The following is a 20,055-nucleotide window of genomic DNA, read 5'->3' as shown; positions in this document are numbered from 1 at the left end:
CAAGCGGCAAAAAAAACCCCACACAAACATATTATACAGGTTAAAATTAACTGCAATTAACAATATTTATGGGGGGGGGGGGGGGGGCAATATATCACAACGGGTAAGGACTAGTCAGTGCGATGAGGTGATTATGTAATGGTTGTGACAGGCCGTACGACGCGTAGGCGTGCAGATGTGAAGAGAAAAGAAAAAAAACACGTTACCAGCATGTAGAGATTCTCCCAGAAGTCTTGGGTCATCAGGCGGAACAGCGTGAGGAAAGCCCAGCCGAAGCTGTCGAAACTGGTGTAACCGTAGTTGGGGTTCCTTCCTGCCTTCATACACATGAAGCCTTCAGGACAGCGCCTGCAAGAGAAACACCGTGAATGTACCATTTAATGAAGCCTTCAGCACATGGCTGAGGGAAGTAGGGGTGCTAGAGGGGCTGAAGCACCCCCCCCCAGGCACAGCCCCCCCCCTCGAACAGCTGGGAGAAAAAAAAGAAAAAAAAGATATATATAGATATATATATATGAATAATAGAAATGTCACGTTATTATTTATAAAAAGTGGACTGGTTGGAGGATAAAATAAATAGTATTCTTAAACTACACTTGTTTTTATATTTATCATCGTCTATGCTCTGCTGCTGACGCTAGTTCCGGTTACCCTACAAATTAGAATTTCTCCGGTCAGCCTGACTGTGTATGTTCAGAAGAGAATGAGTGATTTCTTTGGTGGGTCTAAGCCCAAACCAAGTCTAGTTCATGAACCCTTCATGAGCACCAGCAGCAGTGTTCAGCAGGGGACGAGTGCTAACGTTGAAGAGAACATTGTCGTGGAGTTGTCGTCGGAGGAGGAGGACAATAATAAAAACAACAACAGCAGCAGTGCAGCAGCAGCACCTGCACCTGCAGCCATGAGCCAGGCGACTACCGTTATTACCCTCACGTACATAACCCATTTACTGCTATCATTTATTGAAAAATTAGGACCAAATTTTTTCCAGTTGAGCTCTTATTTTGAAAAGCCACATTTTCACTCGACCGGAAGTGTATTATCTCTGCCAGCTAGACGTTGCCAAGACAACCTTTGTTGACAATGTGAATCCAGACCGGAGCTCTGGGGAGCGAGTGCAGTACTTTCATCCGACGGAGCATTGGTCCGAACGACAACCTACCTCCTCCCTCACCCTAACCCTAACCTCCCCCGGGGCAGAGTCCTAAACCTAACCGCAACCCTCTCCCAACCCGCAATGCTCTGTCGGATGATAGTATGCCTCCCCTGGGGAGCTCCACAGCGTCGGCTCTGGGCCGTCAAAGAAACGCTGTTTTGACCAAAAAGCCATCTGGGACAAGGAATAGGAGATACAGGCGATTGAAATAAACGGATAGAACGATCTAAGATGAACAATCCAGTGCTGTGCTAACAAGTTACAACACAGTTAGCTAACCGGCTAACGTGAGTAGCATTATGGGTCGCTTGATCGAATGCGCTATAAAAGTGCAATTGCATGTGCAATTTACATACAGTAAATAAAAGGGAATTAACCACCTCGGAGAGCAAGAGCACATTTGGGGTTTAAGGCAAAGCATTTACTATTTAACTATATTATTTCTCTAGTCATTATTGCAGTGAGAAATATTATAGTGTTTTACTAATTACTATGGCCGCCGTGCCAACTGAACTGCTGAATGCTGCTGCAATTTAATGTTAGATATTAGATTCTGACGGGGAGGGATCTATGATGAATGATGACGATACAACACCCGGGTCGCCGAGCCCCTGCTAGTGTAAAGTACTTCCCCCGGGCCTGCTTCAGGACAGAGCCTGCAAGAGAAACACCGTGAATGTACCATTTAATAAAGCCTTCAGGACAGAGCCTGCAAGAGAAACACTGTGAATGTACCATTTAATAAAGCCTTCAGGACAGAGCCTGCAAGAGAAACACTGTGAATGTACCATTTAATAAAGCCTTCAGGACAGAGCCTGCAAGAGAAACACCGCGAATGTACCATTTAATGAAGCCTTCAGGACAGAGCCTGCAAGAGAAACACCGCAAATGTACCATTTAATAAAGCCTTCGGGACAGAGCCTGCAAGAGAAACACCACACATGTACTATTTAACACATTCACGCACTGCCAGGTATTAACTCATTAATTCATTCAAAACCGCCAGTGTTTACTTTGAAGGCCCACCGGAACCCAAGACGTGAACCGGATGTAGGAAAACGCTATGTGTTGTGACAGACGATTGTTGCTTATTTCACCCGGAAAATACATTTTGTGATCGTGGGGCCGTTGAATAAAGCTTGTTTTGACCAAAAAACGCAATCCGGGAAAAGAATCCGAGATGAATGTAAAGTCAAAATAAAATCAAAATAAAATAAATGTAGATCGGCCAAAATGCATTTTGGTCGACTAAATTAACTGTAGATTTAGTCTACTTAAAATAGACTAGCACTAACACATTCCAGGTGACTAAAATGTGACTAAAACTAAATGAAAACTATTCAAGAGACTAAAATCTAAATTTGTCGTCAAAATCAACACTGATCAACAGCGAATGTGTGTTCGGGCTGCATAGTGCGGTCCGAACCTGGGTCCCGGTGTAAAAGTCTTGCATGCCATGTACGTACTCTCTACTGTACACAGTAAGGTACTGTATAGAGCGGTATTTACCCAGAGTCGCTGCTGTTTCCACACAGCAACGCGTCGATGATGCCAGGGATGAAGTAGAAATTACCTGAAAACAAAAAAAACAAAACACTGTTACTCCGTTGGAAATAAACAAGTGCTATTAGAACATATCTCGGTCGGCATATTCCAATTTACTAACTAGACCACTAGACGACTCGGGAACGATACAAGTTTGGAACGATGCATGCCCCACCCTGTTATGCAATACCCACAACAATAATACTAATAATAATAATAATAATAAATTTTATTCATAACGCCATAACGCGCTTTACATATTTGGAAATCACAAAGTGGGATTAAAAATAACAGGCACAAAAAAACATTATCTTTCTTGGGGGAAATGACCAAAAACAAATTAAAAGACCTAATAAAAGGCTTTGTTTAAAAGCATGGCTAGATAGTGGTCAGGTGGTCGGGCGTTCCACAGGCATGGAGCAGAAAGCCGGTCGCCCCATTGGTGCAGAGATGGGTCTGGGGGCGGGGCTCTGGAGAAGGTTGGTGTTGGACGAGCCATGGTCTTCCAGTGGCAGGTTTTGGTTGAAGAAGTTCTTTGAGGTACCTAGGGGTGGGTGGGGTTGGGGGGGGTCATAATCTTGAATTCAGTCCTGAAGGGGGCGATGGGGAGCCAGCGGAGTGAGAGGTTGTCATAGAGTTTTGAGGTTAGACATGGTTCCTGTGAGGTTTAAGGGTTAAGGTTAGGCATAGTGTTTGTGAGGTTAAGAGGTTGGGGTTAAAAAAAAGGCATATTTTGAGAATTTGGACCAAACGTGAACATGCGCCTTGAATAAAGGGGCAAAATATGGGGAATATATGATGTACGATTCTTTTTTTTTTGGCCTATCCATACCTCGGATGGTGCTGAGTCGGCTCAAATCGGACATTGCAACACGCGGCACGGAGACTCGCTTATAAGCTCTGTGGTGCCTCTCGTGGCTCAAGTTCGCTTGAGACGGCGCGTCTCCGACGTTTTAACCGTTTTTCTTGTTGCTTTTTTTTACGAATTGCCAAAAAAACGCATTGCCTAAAAGTCCCGAAAAGTCAACATGTGCCATATTTGGGGGGGTCGTTGCCATGAATATGTTTCAGAAACACTGGTTTACTTTAAACACCATTAGGAAACAAGCCCAAATAAACAACTACACTTTAGAAACAAGCCCAAATAAACAACTACACTTTAGAAACCAGCCCAAATAAACAACTACACTTTAGAAACCAGCCCAAATAAACAACTACAATTTAGAAACAAGCCCAAATAAACAACTACAGAAGTCCAAATAAACCACTAGCATAACTTTATGTAAAACAAAAGTTGCCTGTAATAAGCAGACATGGCAACACTGAAGGCACGTTTGGTCACCAAGTCACAATATGCCTTTTTAGGGAGTGAGAGACCGTGTTGATTATAACCACGCCCACTGCAAAAAAACACACCGAAGAAAGAACACCAAAAAAAACACTGACAACTCACTGTTATTGTTGATGTAGGAGTCCCAGTCGAAGCCGCGCGTCCCGTTGGGCAGGTACTGCTCAGTGGTGTTGATGGGCCAGAACACGCATTTGTGCCGCAGGTTGCCCATGAAGAGCTGCAGCCCGATGAGCGCGAAGACCCCGAGACAGAACACTGTCAGGATCATCACGTCGGCCAGCTTCTTCACTGACTGGATCAGAGCTCCCACAATGGTCTTCAGCCCTAACAGCATGACGTCACAAGACACCACGAGACCACCACAACAAAATACTCAGGGAAAAAATTTAAAAAATATATATATGCTATACTTATAAGAGCTAGTTTTTAGAAACAAGTGGGTTGCGCACATCCAGTTCGTTGCTTGATCCAGTGTTTGGATATTTGATATTCATTTAAAAAAATGAATGTCAAATATCTAAATACTGAATCAAGCAACTTAAAAAAACACAAAACATGTTTTGACATGTTTTGAAAGTGTAATAATATTCCCTTTAACCACTTAAATATCATATGGTTGAGCGGAGTCGCTCAGGGCTATGCACTAGTACAGTGTCTTTTGCGTTGTTGGAGGGAAAAGCTTTTTTCTTTTTTCCCTGATAACAGCCGACGACTGAACTTTGTGTTCCGTCTCAGAGTCTCTTGCCCCTGACCGGGACCACAGCTCCCCCTGCAGGAGGGAGGTGGGGACTTGAGCGGTTAAAGGAGCACAATAGCACAATAATCAAAATAAAAAAAGCCCTGTGTGCGACATGTTAGGGTTAGGGTTACTGGTATCAAAATATACGTGCAGTAGTCCCTACCGCTAAACAAAGATGTGACTGCATCTTAATAATGGACCAAACCTCTTTGAATATAGCTGATCTTACAAGCTCACAGCAGAACGCGTCACGACGCGCACGGCGGCACTGCCAGCTTGTAGATTGTGTCGTTATAGCTCAGCTATATCCAAAAGCAACGGATACATAAAGTAGGTTTGGTTAATCTGATATGTTTTGTAACTAGACACTTACTTAAGTACAGTTCTTGAGTAAATGTACTGAATTACTTTCTACGAACTGACATAGACAGACGGACAGACACAAACACGCACGTTTATGAATGCAAAAATACATATACATATACAATGTATGCACAACATATATACAATACAATACAGTGTACACAGCAGACCCATCCATCATTCCATACACGCACACACAGTCAAATACACACACAGCATATAGTACACACACACACACACACACACACACACACACACACACACCCGCAAGGACCCCCGGAGGTCCCCTGGGAGTTATTGGAGCCCTGGGAACCTAGCTGGGGTCCCCAGGGGTCAAGTCAAGGACCCCCAAAATGTATTTGGCCACAGACCCCCCCCATCTCAAAACTAAACTATGTTGTGCCAGTGACCTCCGGAAGCAAGACTTTTAAAAAAACAGTATAAAACATGCTTAAAGTGGGACCCAAACTAGTGAACATAGCCCATCTACGAGCTCACAACGTGTCACGTCGTGAGAGACCCATTGTCCGCGGTGCGCCCCACTTTATGGGAAACAGTGCAATAGATTATTTAGAGTCAGCTCATCATATCGCACACACGCACGCACGCACACACACACACACACACACACACACACACACACACACACACACACACACACACACACACACACACACACACACACACACACACACACACACACACACACACACACACACAGGACAGAACAGAAGGATGGTTATTTCATACATAAACACACAAACACGACACGACAAAAGTGGCCGTGTGGGAGGTTGTGAGATGTGTAATAGCAGATCTAAGCTCGTATAGAACTGCAACACGTGAGGCAGCAACTTTGCTGTAATTCAGACCAATGGGCGTTTTCTCTGCAAAGCTTTGATGCTTACAAGTACCTCCAGTGTATCACAGTAGCTCACGGCGCATTCACTTCTATCCTATAGATGTGGATCCTCTTCCCATTGGAGGGGATGTGAGTGACATCAGTCACACGTCCATCTTAAAGGAACATGCTTCTCTCTCTCTCTCTCTCTCTCTCTCTCTCTCTCTCTCTCTCTCTCATATGACATGCAGATATATTACATATCTGTACGTACTGTAAACGTATAGATTATGTTATATATACTGTACTGTGAACATCAAACAGACAAACAGCAGTACCACAAACAAAGCGGCGCGCGCAGCAGGGTGCGGGGAGAGCAGGAAATAAAGGAGTAGAAGAAGGAGAGAGGGCAGGCGAGGAGGGGGCGGAGCAATGAGAGGTGGCATGCAGGGTCATTTAAACGCCAAGGCTGAAGGAATTGACTCTGGTGTCTCTCTCTGTGTGTGTCTGTGTGTGTGTGTGTGTGTGTGTGTGTGTGTGTGTGTGTGTGTGTGTGTGTGTGTGTGTGTGCGTGCGTGCGTGCGTGCGTGTGCATGTGCGCGTGCGTGTGCATGTGCGCGTGAGTCGCCGTGCCGAACGTTGCGATGTCCGCTAGAGCCGACTCAGCGCCATAGTTTACAGTGGCACCCATGATGCCATACGTCATAGTGACTCGGCTGTCACATGCACGTCACAGGGAGGGCACACACAAAGCTACGTGTTGGAGCGGCTAGCACGACCAAAATATAAACATGCTGGGGTCGTATCTTCGGGCGAAGTTGCGATAACCACTATTTGGGGATTTAGCGTGGCGTGTCCTGTGCAGAAGGATTTAGCACGGCACATATGGGGCGTTCCTGTGCGGAAGGGTTTAGCACGGCGCATATTATGGGGCGTTCCTGTGCGGAATGATTTAGCACGGCACATATGGGGCGTTCCTGTGCGGAAGGGTTTAGCACGGCGCATATTATGGGGCGTTCCTGTGCGGAATGATTTAGCACGGCACATATGGGGCGTTCCTGTGCGGAAGGGTTTAGCACGGTGCATATGGGGCGTTCCTGTGCGGAAGGGTTTAGCACGGTGCATATGGGGCGTTCCTGAGCGGAAGGATTTAGCACGGCGCATATTATGGGGCGTTCCTGTGCGTAAGGATTTAGCACGGCGCATATTATGGGGCGTTCCTGTGCGGAAGGATTTAGCACGGTGCATATTATGGGGCGTTCCTGTGCGGAAGGATTTAGCCAGCGCGTATTATGGGGCGTTCCTGTGCGGAAGGATTTAGCACGGCGCATATTATGGGGCGTTCCTGTGCGGAAGGATTTAGCACGGCGCATATTATGGGGCGTTCCTGTGCGGAAGGATTTAGCATGGCGCAAGGGACATCCCCATGCATTAGTTGCCATCTTTTCCGACATCCCTAAAACACCTGCGCTAGCCGTTACATTATCCATCGCTGTGGTCTGTGTGTTACGTGCATGAAAACCCACCTCTTCGGACTCCATCTTAGCCCGTACGTAGCACATGCCGTAGCACTTGCCCTAGCATCGAAGACCTTCCAGGCGTATGCAAACTCTCATTTTATGTACCTTAGATAGCATTTTATGTAGAAATCTGCAGCCGCCCTGATGAACTTGGACACCTAAGCTCTAGCTCTGATGCACTTGGACACCATCATCTTATATAAACACAATTAACACAAGGAATCGACAGGGGGAGACCTCTAAACGCCCGGCCCGACTCCCGACATGTCCATTCCAGGCGCGCATTAGCAAACACAAACGCATTTGGCATAGCGGGTGGTTTTAGAATCCGCTATGCGCTTTCCCAAACGTGAGTGGGCAGGATCGCAATTTTCGACATAATGTAGTGCAGCCGTAAGATACCGTTTAGGGACACTGCCAGCCGCCTTGTGTCCAGGGGACAAGATAGCTAGGTTTAGGGGTTAGTGGCATTTAGTAAAACATTATTTATACATAGTGCCACATGCCAGTGTCATGCATAAAAAAATAGCAGATAACGAACTCACAAAACACAGCTCACAAAACACAATGTGAGCTGTAGTAAAAAAATGCCCCAAAATTAGTAATGATCGTAAAACGAAGTAGCCTACTCAGAAGTATAATAATGCAAACCTGTGTGTGCGTGTGTGAGCGCGCGTGTGCCTGTGTGTGTGTGTGTGTGTGTGTGTGTGTGTGTGTGTGTGTATGTGTATGTGTGTGTGTGTGTGTGTGTGTGTGTGTGTGTGTGTGTGTGTGTATGTGCGTGTGTGCATGTGCCTCAACTTATGCCGTTTCCTGCATTACAGTATGCAAACAATGGCGCAATTGTATAAGATGCCCTTGTACTATATTAAAATCCCCAAAAAATATTCCTTGACCTATACTTTATTCAGTCCTCTTTTCTTTGCCTTCCTTCCTCTCCTAGCTGTTTCATTTCCTCTGTTCCTCTCCTAGCAGTTTCATTTCCTCTGTTCCTCTCCTCGCTGTTTCATTTCCTCTGTTCCTCTCCTAGCTGTTTCATTTCCTATGTTCCTCTCCTAGCTGTTTAATTTCCTCTGTTCATCTCCTAGCCGTTTCATTTCCTCTCTTCCTCTCCTAGCTGTTTCATTTCCTCTCCTAGCTGTTTCATTTCATATCTTCCTCTCCTAGCTGTTTCATTTCATCTCTTCCTCTCCTAGCTGTTTCATTTCATATCTTCCTCTCCTCGCTGTTTCATTTCCTCTGTTCCTCTCCTAGCTGTTTCATTTCCTATGTTCCTCTCCTAGCTGTTTCATTTCCTCTCTTCCTCTCCTAGCTGTTTCATTTCCTCTCCTAGCTGTTTCATTTCATATCTTCCTCTCCTAGCTGTTTCATTTCATCTCTTCCTCTCCTAGCTGTTTCATTTCCTCTGTTCTTCTCCTAGCTGTTTCATTTCCTCTGTTCCTCTCCGCGCTGTTTCATTTCATCTCTTCCTCTCCTAGCTGTTTCATTTCATATCTTCCTCTCCTAGCTGTTTCATTTCCTCTGTTCCTCTCCTAGCTGTTTCATTTCCTCTGTTCCTCTCCTAGCTGTTTCATTTCATATCTTCCTCTCCTCGCTGTTTCATTTCCTCTGTTCCTCTCCTCGCTGTTTCATTTCATCTCTTCCTCTCCTAGCTGTTTCATTTCATCTCTTCCTCTCCTAGCTGTTTCATTTCATCTCTTCCTCTCCTCACTGTTTCATTTCCTCTGTTCCTCTCCTAGCTGTTTCATTTCATATCTTCCTCTCCTAGCTGTTTCATTTCCTCTGTTCATCTCCTAGCTGTTTCATTTCATCTCTTCCTCTCCTAGCCGTTTCATTTCCTCTGTTCCTCTCCTAGCCGTTTCATTTCCTCTGTTCATCTCCTAGCTGTTTCATTTCATCTCTTCCTCTCCTAGCCGTTTCATTTCCTCTGTTCCTCTCCTAGCCGTTTCATTTCCTCTGTTCATCTCCTAGCTGTTTCATTTCATCTCTTCCTCTCCTAGCCGTTTCATTTCCTCTGTTCCTCTCCTAGCCGTTTCATTTCCTCTGTTCCTCTCCTAGCCGTTTCATTTCATCTCTTCCTCTCCTAGCTGTTTCATTTCCTCTGTTCCTCTCCTAGCTGTTTCATTTCCTCTGTTCCTCTCCTCGCTGTTTCATTTCCTCTGTTCCTCTCCTAGCTGTTTCATTTCCTCTGTTCCTCTCCTAGCTGTTTCATTTCCTCTGTTCCTCTCCTAGCCGTTTCATTTCCTCTGTTCTTCTCCTAGCCGTTTCATTTCCTCTGTTCCTCTCCTAGCCGTTTCATTTCCTCTGTTCCTCTCCTAGCCGTTTCATTTCCTCTGTTCCTCTCCTAGCTGTTTCATTTCCTCTGTTCCTCTCCTAGCTGTTTCATTTCCTCTGTTCCTCTCCTAGCTGTTTCATTTCCTCTGTTCCTCTCCTAGCTGTTTCATTTCCTCTGTTCCTCTCCTAGCTGTTTCATTTCCTCTGTTCTTCTCCTAGCTGTTTCATTTCCTCTCCCTTCCACTACCAGGATGGACAAAGATCTTCAAAGATCATAAAAAATAAATTAAAAAAGCCTCTTAAAAGCCAAACTTTTAAAAGCAGGTGTTTCAAAGCTTCATGCAGCATATAATGTCTTATCAAATTAGGCATTGGCAGTCTCAGGGAATTAAATGGTCTATTTTGGGGAATCAAAGGATCTAAACTAGATGACATCATTGTGCACACACATGTTCAGACGTGCATCTTTAAAGTCTTTCAGTCATCTGACGTAATGGCAAAATACCATCTTTAAAGCTGTTGACTAAGTATATATATATATATATTTGTTGTCTGGGAGAAACCTCTTACCTTCAGTTCAAATTCAAATTCAAACCTTTTGTGTCTTTGCGTGAATTAACGCCCTCCTACTGGATCATGCTACAGCGTCACACAAAAGTATCAAAAGTAGCACGTGTTTTTTGAGCTTAGATGTTCTACTTTGGAATTTGGAATCCTGAAAAGTAACACTTTTTTGGACACAGTGAGGTTTACACCCGACAGAGACAGCATTCTTCGTGTCAAATCGAATGCGTCTCATGCCGTTTCATAATTTAAATTATAATGAGAGATAGAAACATCCAGATATGCTCATTATTGACCTGATTTTAGGACACAGTCCATCTAAAAGAAACACCTCTTCCACTTAAGCCCACAAGACTGCCAGTAGTCAGATATAAGCCTATCAAAAATGTTTTGCTAGACCATTTTTGATTGTCGAAAGAAGGAAAGAAAACCTATTCTCGAGGCATCCTCTTTCTAACGAAATAAATAAAGGAGAAAAAAAGGGGGGGGGGGGGGGGGTCAGCCTTAGAGTTTAAATGGGATCTCACCTGGAATGACAGAAATAGTTTTCAATGCTCGGAGAACCCTGAACGTTCTCAGCGCCGAGACATTCCCAAGGTCCACAAACTCTGTTACATATCTGTAAACAAGGTAGGATGACAGAGAACACAGAACAGAAACCCCATGACACGCCACACACGTTACGCACCACGACATGTACGACACACACAGTTATACGTGCAAGAAGAGCACCACACCAGCACCACCATCGAAGACCAACGTACGTACGCAGAGAGGGGGGAGGAGCCTGTCCACCCGCCCGCCCGGCGGGAAGAGAAACCAAAGGGTGGAGGAGGAAGGACGAGTAGCCTGGAATCCACACCGATTCGCTCCGTTCGGCCCATTTATTTTCATCTTTTTTCTCTCTCTCGCACTTCGCTTCTCAGTCTGGAAATCATGCTATTTCTAAGGGTGCCCCGCCCCGGCTTCTGATTTGTCAGCAGTAGAGCTTTAATTGGGCCTAAAATGTTGAGCCCAACCCGGCCCAGCCTGACAGAAGTTCAGCCCGAGCCCGGCTCGAAGCCTGATACATAATTGACAACATTTTTTTAATAAGCGAGCTTAATTGCTCCAGGGAGCCGTTTTTTCTGATTAAATCTTGGTAATTTGTTAAGAACAGCAGTCATTCTACCCATGTCCAACTGTCTTTATAAAAATTAAATAAAACACACACACACACAGCTTGGAGCAAAAGGTATAAAGGCCTACACAAATACAACGCTATAATTGTAATAAACCGTCCTAATTAAGGAAGAAAAATTCTTTGGATTGGAGCCTCGAACGGAGGACACGGCGTCCTGAGGCGTCCGCTAAATCAGAGAGATCAGCCTACAGGCAGGGCAGTCAAAGTTCAAACATCATTGTCGATACAAAAGTACCCTATATTTAAACATTTGTGATACAGAGAATGAATCAAAAATGTAAAGTGGCATAATAAACTGCAAACAAGCTGTTCTCCCACCCACCATGGAGCCTAACAACCTAACCTTATAAATGTAATAATTTCACATAGGCCTACTATTATTCTCATAACCTCTTCTGCCAGGCGTAGGCTAAACAACGTGTTCTGAACTTGTGAGAATGGAGATTGAATATACTGTAATTATTTGGTGCGCAAGTTGCGCAACACCTTCGGACATCGGAGAATAAATTGGTCGTTAACACAGGTTCACTGCCACCTGCTGGACGCAAAGCCAACCTCAGACTGCCACGGGCTGTGGGGGCGATTTAGAGGTTGCACACACAGCACAGAAACGGATGTTGTAGGCGTCCATCTTATGCTAAATAAATAGTGTCAATGCTAGCGAGCTAAAATATAGCCATCCTTGCTCTAGAAAGCGCCAATGCTTCCATCTAGACCACCGGATAATGAGCAAAGACCTCCGAACATCGTCATTATTTTAAGGGACTGTCAATCCAATATTGAGAAGGAGAAAAACAAAACACATAATTCTCAGAATAATCTTCTGGGCCACCGCGAGCAGCAGCACTCAGCTGCTGTGATGCGGTGCAGTATTATATGAATGTATATAATGTATAAAAGTATGAATAATATCATATATAAAATGACTAGCCCGGCCAGACAAATACGTAACCAATTGGACTCGGCCCGGCCCGGCCAAAATTTTCAACTCTTCCAATGGAAACGTTTGTGAGGGTGTGGCGGGAGAGAGCCTTCCAATGTCCAATTCGAGTCACTTAATTGCCACATGGTAATTAAAAAGATCATCAGAAAGGTCATCTACCTCATTTTCGCCATCCAGCAATTCCAGCTGGCAGATTCATCGCACTGTGACACTGTTTGTGACAATGTTTTTTTTTTATTGACCTTTATTTAATCAAGGAAGACCATTGAGAGAATGCTCTCTTTTGCAAGGACACCATACAAAAGGAAAAACATGTGGACTTTGATTATGAACAAACACAATTTCTGATGTGTTGCTTTTCGGTGTTGTACATACACTGTATCATTTTATTGAGCTATCTACTTTTCTGAACGTGCCAAAGTAGCGCGAGACTGCCGGCTATTGACAGCCAGACAATGTTGCGATACTGCCGTGCCAGGAAGGACACATGCCGCTGTTAAGATGCCTCAATAAAATAACACAGTGTGCACATTGAAAAACCACCTGTGATATGTCTTCTTTTATATTCCTGAACAGATTCACTGACAAAGGGACGCAATCGTTCAGAAATAATGTTTGTTCACAAGCTAACCAGATCTCATTGGTTGACCCCAATGTATTTCACTGAACTTCTGGTTCCAGTTTTGCCTCCCATGTGCGTCAATGGTGCCTGCCTGGCAGTAGACTGTCTGGCCCGTAGACTGTCTGGCCCGTAGACTGTCTGGCCCATAGACTGTCTGGCCCGTAGACTGTCTGGCCCATAGACTGTCTGGCCCGTAGACTGTCTGGCCCATAGACTGTCTGGCCCATAGACTACCTGGCCCGTAGACTGTCTGGCCCGTAGACTGTCTGGCCCATAGACTGTCTGGCCCGTAGACTGTCTGGCCCGTAGACTGCCTGGCCCGTAGACTGTCTGGCCCATAGACTACCTGGCCCGTAGACTGTCTGGTCCGTAGACTGTCTGGTCCGTAGACTGTCTGGCCCGTAGACTGTCTGGCAGTAGACTACCTGGCCCGTGGACTGTCTGGCCCGTAGACTGTCTGGCCCATAGACTGTCTGGTCCACAGACTGTCTGGCCGTAGATTTTCTGTCCCGCAGACTGCCTGGCCCGTAGACTGTCTGGCCCGTAGACTGTCTGACCCATAGACTGTCTGGCCCATAGACTGCCTGGCCCGTAGATTTTCTGTCCCGCAGACTACCTGGCCCGTAGACTACCTGGCCCACAGACTGTCTGGCAGTAGACTACCTGGCCCACAGACTGTCTGGCAGTAGACTACCTGGCCCACAGACTGTCTGGCAGTAGACTACCTGGCCCACAGACTGTCTGGCAGTAGACTACCTGGCCCACAGACTGTCTGGCAGTAGACTACCTGGCTCATAGACTGTCTGGCCCATAGACTGTCTGGCTCATAGACTGTCTGGCCCATAGACTGTCTGGCCCGTAGACTGTCTGGCCCGTAGACTGTCTGGCCCGTAGACTGCCTGGCCCGTAGACTGTCTGGCCCGTAGACTGCCTGGCCCATAGACTGCCTGGCCCGTAGGCTGTCTAGCACGTAGGCTGCCTGGCCCGTAGTCTACCTGGCCCGCAGACTGCCTGGCCCATAGTCTACCTAGCCCGTAGACTGCCTGGCCCACAGACTGCCTGGCCAGTAGGCTTCTAGCATAGCCTTGACTTGCCTACATATAGATTACCGAAGTCTTGACGTCACTCGTTCATCCCCTGGGTCACCGAAGTAATTTCTCAACGGAGAATAACATTGGGTGATCTTAGAATCGTCTCAATTAGGAATTGTTGTCCAAAGATAAACAAACTGTCTCGGCAATATTGTCAGGGAGGTGGCTCTGTATCGTCTTCGTCTAAGATAGTCAGTCACTCATATTCGATACAGACTGTTTCTGGTCGGCCGGACGGAGAAGCAAAGTGAAGAAAAACAAAAACAAACCAAAAACAAATGCCGAGCGAGCGACTCCGTCTGCATTCCAGGCTAAAAGGAGAAGGAAGGAAGGGGAGACAACAAAAAAACAAAAAAGAAAATACGAAAACCACACCTAACATCAACCCCGCGGGAGACTCGCCCAAACCCGGGTATAGACACAGACACCTAGTAGGACAGCACCCTTACCTGGAATAACAGAAATTGTTTTCAAAGCCCTCAGAACCCTGAACGTACGCAGGGCTGACACATTGCCTAGGTTTACAAACTCTGTTATATACCTGCAAGTTGGATCAGACAGGGTTACAACTCAGCAGCCGTCCCCCAAACACAAATAAAACATAATAGACAGAAAGATGGTTCATTTTTGTTTTGCCACGAGCTCACATTTGGGGAAACAGCGCCCCCCCACTCCTGCTAAAGGGGCACTGTTCCCCCAATATGAGCTCATGGCTCAAGATTCATAAAGCAGGGGTTAAGTAACCCCTGCTGCATTGAGATGGGAACACACCATGCTGATTAGGGCAGGAACCCGGAACCGGTTCATTTTTTTCCAGACCCAGTTCCGAGATTCAAGAACCGGAATCGGTTCCATCACATTTGGAACCGTTTCTGGAACCGTTATATTTTTTTATTGTTTATCACACTGTCAGAGCTGGTTATGCGGACTTACTATATATATACAATTACTATATATATAAGCAACATTTCCCTTTAAATTCTTAGCCATGATATTTTGTTCATAATATTATGCATAAATCATGTTCCGTGGCGCAAATTAATCTTTAAAATGTGATCGGGTGATGAATGAAGCAATATTTTACGAGAGGGTGTGCTTTACCGTGATTATTGGCGCGACAGAGTTGCTGCAGGAACGAGACTTTAGCTGAGTTTTGACCGCAAGTGTCACTGAAGTGACGGTAAAGCAAACCCTCGAGTGTAATATTGTGATTATACAACAGTTACCCTTAAAAAAACACCTCAACTCAATTTCATTCTACCTAAGATATTTGATAGAAATTCATATTGTTTTTAAAGCTGCTATAAGAAATATTATATCACAATTTGAATGACCTTTTTTTTTAATTCAGATTTCAGACAGCGAGCAATGGAGAGATGAGTAAAATGCTCCCAAAAGATTTAGTCTCTGTGACAAATCTAGGGGCCACAATATGCATTCAAAGATGTTCCTAGAAGCTTTGTCATTGGTCGAAAAAGATAAAAAAAACTCTGGTTGAAATGACTAACCAATCAGGAAGTAAACAGGCAAATCGACCAATGGCAAAGCTTCTAGGAAAATCTTTGAATGCAGATTGTGGCCCCTAGATGTGTCACAGAGACTAAATTTTTTGGGAGCATTTTACTCATTGCTGGCTGTCTGAATTTAAAAAAATTGCAGCTTTAATGGCCGATTTACTCAATCATCCAAACTGATAGGTCTGTGAAACTCCGTCAGCAGAGTTTTGATTAGGTGTGCCATCATGCTCGTTTTAGCACGGGTAGACGGCTATTTCAACTAATGTACTTCCTCAAAACTACCTGTTGTATAATCTGGCATCTGGCGGTGAATATTTATTTGTGTTACATCGGAGAAACAAGACAGTGAAATGTACTCATGCCATGGAGAAACAGACAGTGAAATGTACTTACGCCATGGAGATGACCATGAAATCCAACCAGTTCCAGGGGTCTCGGAGGAACGTAAAGCCGTCTATAGCGAATCCTCTGGCCACGATCTTTGTGAGGGACTCGAAGGTGTATATACCTGTGAAGGTATACCTTGAAAACACACACACACACGATGAATCAGCTTATATACCTGTGAATATACCTTGAAATCACACACGCACACGAAACGAAACACCTTATAAAGGTCAGCTCACAAAGCTCGCAAATTGGTATTGTTATTCAGTGGTAAAGTACACATGAGTATTCTAATTAAATACTTTATTTGTTTGAGAATCTGTTCTTTATGTGAGTATGTATCTTTATAATAAATGAGTATACATACTCATTTAATAAATAACAGATTCTCAAACAAATAAAGTACTTAATTTGTACTTAACTTGAAACTGCAGTCACTCAATGTTAATAGTATTTGTAGTAGATAACAGTATAGCACAAATTGGTGCACTGCCCATCCTTGTGGAGAGGGGGAGGGCTGTCTTACTGAGACAACATGTAATCCAGAATAGGAAGTGAGACCAGTGTCTGAGACATTTGGAATACTAAAATATCTCACATTACACACATTAAAAAAGTGTTTATTGTGTCCTAAACATCATTAAAATAAAAGGGGTGAAGTGGCCCTTTAAGTAAAATAAATATGGGTTTATGGGTACGTCTCCCATCGGCTTAGAGACAGCCTACAGATGAGGCAGTCAATACTACGGTCGCTAGTAAAGGTCGTAGTGAATGTAGGCCAGGATTATTTTCAAGCACTTGGCAAAAAAGGAACGCGTGTACTTTTAACACCACATGGGGTCGAGCACATTTGTCCACCACAGATTATGGGTCGTTATGAAGTTATTGAGAGCGATACTTACTCTACTTGTTTGGACCATTCTGGAGGGTTAGAGTGAGATACTTAGGGCCCTATTCTACCCAGTGCCTTACCCCTTATTCCTAAACAACTATTTTGAAAAACATTTTAAAATTGTTCAACTAGCCGTTCTACGTTGACACACGTTGTGAGCTTCTAGATTGGCTATTTGAACAATTCAAAAAGGATTTTCAAAATAGTCAAAAACAAATAGGCAAATAAGTTTAGGGATAAGGGTTAAGGCACTGGCAAAAATACAGGCCTAAAGGTATTTTAAAAAGATCATGTAAAACATTCTTGCACACCGAGTGTGATGCATATTATTTTATATCCGTAGCAATGTTTTTGCAGAAGGAAACAGAGTGGAGCAACAGCAGTGAGGATGATGCCCTGATCCCATGATTATTTTAGAAAAAGTTCAATGTACAACACAGTTTTACAACAGCCTTTCAGTGGGTCCCTGCTTCACTAGAAGTTGCGAGGTCACCGTGTTTTTCTATCTCTCTCCTCCTCTCTCTGTTTCTCTCACTCTGTATTATTCCACTGCTTTGTGTGTGTGTGTGTGTGTGTGTGTGTGTGTGTGTGTGTGTGTGTGTGTGTGTGTGTGTGTGTGTGTGTGTGTGTGTTGCGTGCGCTACTGCCTATTTTCACACCCACTCTGGCTTTTCATGAAGTACTTCGTGCTCTTGAGTTGAGCCAGAAGGCAAAGCTCTCTATCTACTATATGGTCATGAAGTGTGGGTCATATGACCGAAAGAATAAGGCCGCGGATACAAGACGGGTGGCTGCATGGCATCTCCCTTAGAGATAGGGTGAGAAGTTCAGTCACGCGAGAGTGCTTCTTCATCTGAAAAGGAGCCAGTTTAGGTGATTTGGGAATCTGGTTAGGATGCCTCTCGAGCGTCTACCTAGGGAGGTCCTCGATGCACGTCCCACTGGGAGGAGACCCCTGGGAAGACCAAGGATCAGATGTAGGGATTACAGCGACACACTGGCCTTGGAACGCCTCGGGATCCCCCAGGAGGAAGTTACTAATGTTGCTCTTGGAGAGGGAAGTCTGGAGCTGTTGCCCCCGCGACCCGGCTACGTATAAGCGGTTGAAGATGGATGGATGGACTTTGTGCTCTTCAATGAGATGATCAAAGGGTGCTCAAAGGGTGAAAGACCATGTGTAGCGATGTGAAAGACTGCTGCGTAAAACAGATAAAGTCGTCCCCGGTCCAAAAACATTTTATACGGACGCAATATTCGGCGGGAGTGTGCAAACGTGATTAACGTTATGTTTTTTTTTTTCACTGTTCTGACATTCGCTCCGATATTCGGCCAGAGAAACGCAGGCTGTGTGCAAACACCTTTACTCTAGGTTAGGGTTAGATACTTACTCTACTTGTTTGGACCATTCTGGAGGGTCGCTAAAGGTCATGAATATACAGTTGGTCAAAATCGTACACATGATGATCATGCTGAATAATGTGAAGGAAAGGAGTTAAGGAAAGTTGGACACATGTTTGTATATAGTTGTACGCAGAGATGGGCAAAATACATTGAAAATGTATTTTGATACAAAATACAAATACTGGGTCAAAAAATGTATCTAAATACAAAATACAAAATACATCTTCCATCCCAGCGAAATACAAATTACAAAATACAGAAAAAGTATTTCAAATACGTATTTCAAATACATGTATTTCAAATACTGCCCATCTCTGATGGGCAAAATACATTGAAAATGTTTTTTGATACAAAATACAAATACTGGGTCACAAAATGTATCTAAATACAAAATACATCTCATTTCTTCCATCCCAGCGAAATACAAATTACAAAATACAAAAAAGTATTTCAAATACGTATTTCAAATACATGTATTTCAAATACTGCCCATCTCTGGTTGTACGTATGTATCACACGCACGCACGCACGCACGCACGCACACACGCACACACGCACACACGCACACACACACACACACACACACACACACACACACGCACACGCACACGCACACGCACACGCACACACACGCACACGCACGCACACACTGCAAAGTTTTGGCTTTAGCATGCAACATCATGAAACATTACTTTTTTTTATTTTCACTTGAAAGGATATGAGTGTATCAAAATCTTAATAGCTATTTTCCTTCCCAAATTGAAAGGCGATATGATGTACAAGGAGGGCGTGCCACTGAAGCGGAAGATTACTTTTCCTTTGTTGAGGACTATAAATGTCTGTGGAAGAGAAGAGACACAGAAGAGACGAGAGTTAAAGACAGTATACATTATACTTTGTCGGTGATTATAGAGGTCTGTGGGAGAGAAGAGAGACATACAGAGACACACAGAGACACAAAGAGTTAAAGACGGATTACATATTATGTCTGTGGGAGAGAATCACAGGGGGACAGAAAGACTGTCATATCTGCTCAGCGACTGTCAGTGGTGGGCAGTAACTAAGCACATTCACTAGAGTATAGGCTACTGCAGTTAAAGGAGTACTGTAGTTCACAAAAACGGGGGGGGGGGGGGGGGGGGGGGGCAACCACCAGTGATCCTTGAGGGGGTTCCAGGTGGTCCCCAGCTAAAAGATGGAGTGTTATGGTAACTCAAATGGACCCTTACAGATCTGTAACTCTAGAGAGTGTAACTGTTACGCTGCCAAGTGTTAAATTATTGTTAAACATCTGCATTACTACATTTAGAAAAAAGTCTACACAATATTGGAGAATGTAGAAGAACTGTTTGCGTGTTGTCTCTCATAATGGTACCGACATCATATACAGCATGGAATTGTGGACAACATCTTATCAAACGACAACAGATATTATTTAGTTTTCTGTCTGAGAGGCTAAATGTCATCAAATGGTGGTCTGTGGTCCAAATCCACAATAAATAACGCACCTTGATGTGAAAAACAAGAAAGAGAAAGAAAGAAAGAAAATCACACAAAGACCAACTCATCGTTTGTCTTACAGTACAACAGTACTGACTTCCAGTTGAACAGCACAACCGTCGGGTCACCACACTGACTTCCAGTTGAACAGTACAACCGTTGGGTC

General features: G+C 44.4%; 1 protein-coding gene across 2 annotated transcripts in view; it reads right to left on the bottom strand.

Annotated features, from left to right (window-relative positions):
* Positions 1-20,055, bottom strand: part of LOC310863253 (sodium channel protein type 8 subunit alpha-like) — a 105,608-nt gene that overhangs the window by 72,829 nt on the left and 12,724 nt on the right. For both annotated transcript variants that reach the window (XM_083771459.1, XM_083771460.1), the window contains exons 2-8: positions 19,098-19,228; positions 18,377-18,457; positions 16,103-16,231; positions 10,881-10,972; positions 4,155-4,376; positions 2,666-2,729; positions 207-348 (exon numbers count right to left, since the gene is read on the bottom strand). In XM_083771459.1, the coding sequence (XP_083627585.1) occupies positions 207-348; positions 2,666-2,729; positions 4,155-4,376; positions 10,881-10,972; positions 16,103-16,231; positions 18,377-18,457; positions 19,098-19,228 (861 nt within the window). The remainder of the gene's footprint in view (positions 1-206; positions 349-2,665; positions 2,730-4,154; positions 4,377-10,880; positions 10,973-16,102; positions 16,232-18,376; positions 18,458-19,097; positions 19,229-20,055) is intronic.

This window comes from Protomyctophum parallelum (assembly GCF_964188405.1).
Source record: "Protomyctophum parallelum genome assembly, chromosome: 8".
NCBI lineage: Eukaryota > Metazoa > Chordata > Actinopteri > Myctophiformes > Myctophidae > Protomyctophum > Protomyctophum parallelum.
Note: the sequence above shows the minus strand (reverse complement) of the source record. Positions and strands in the feature narration are given on the sequence as shown.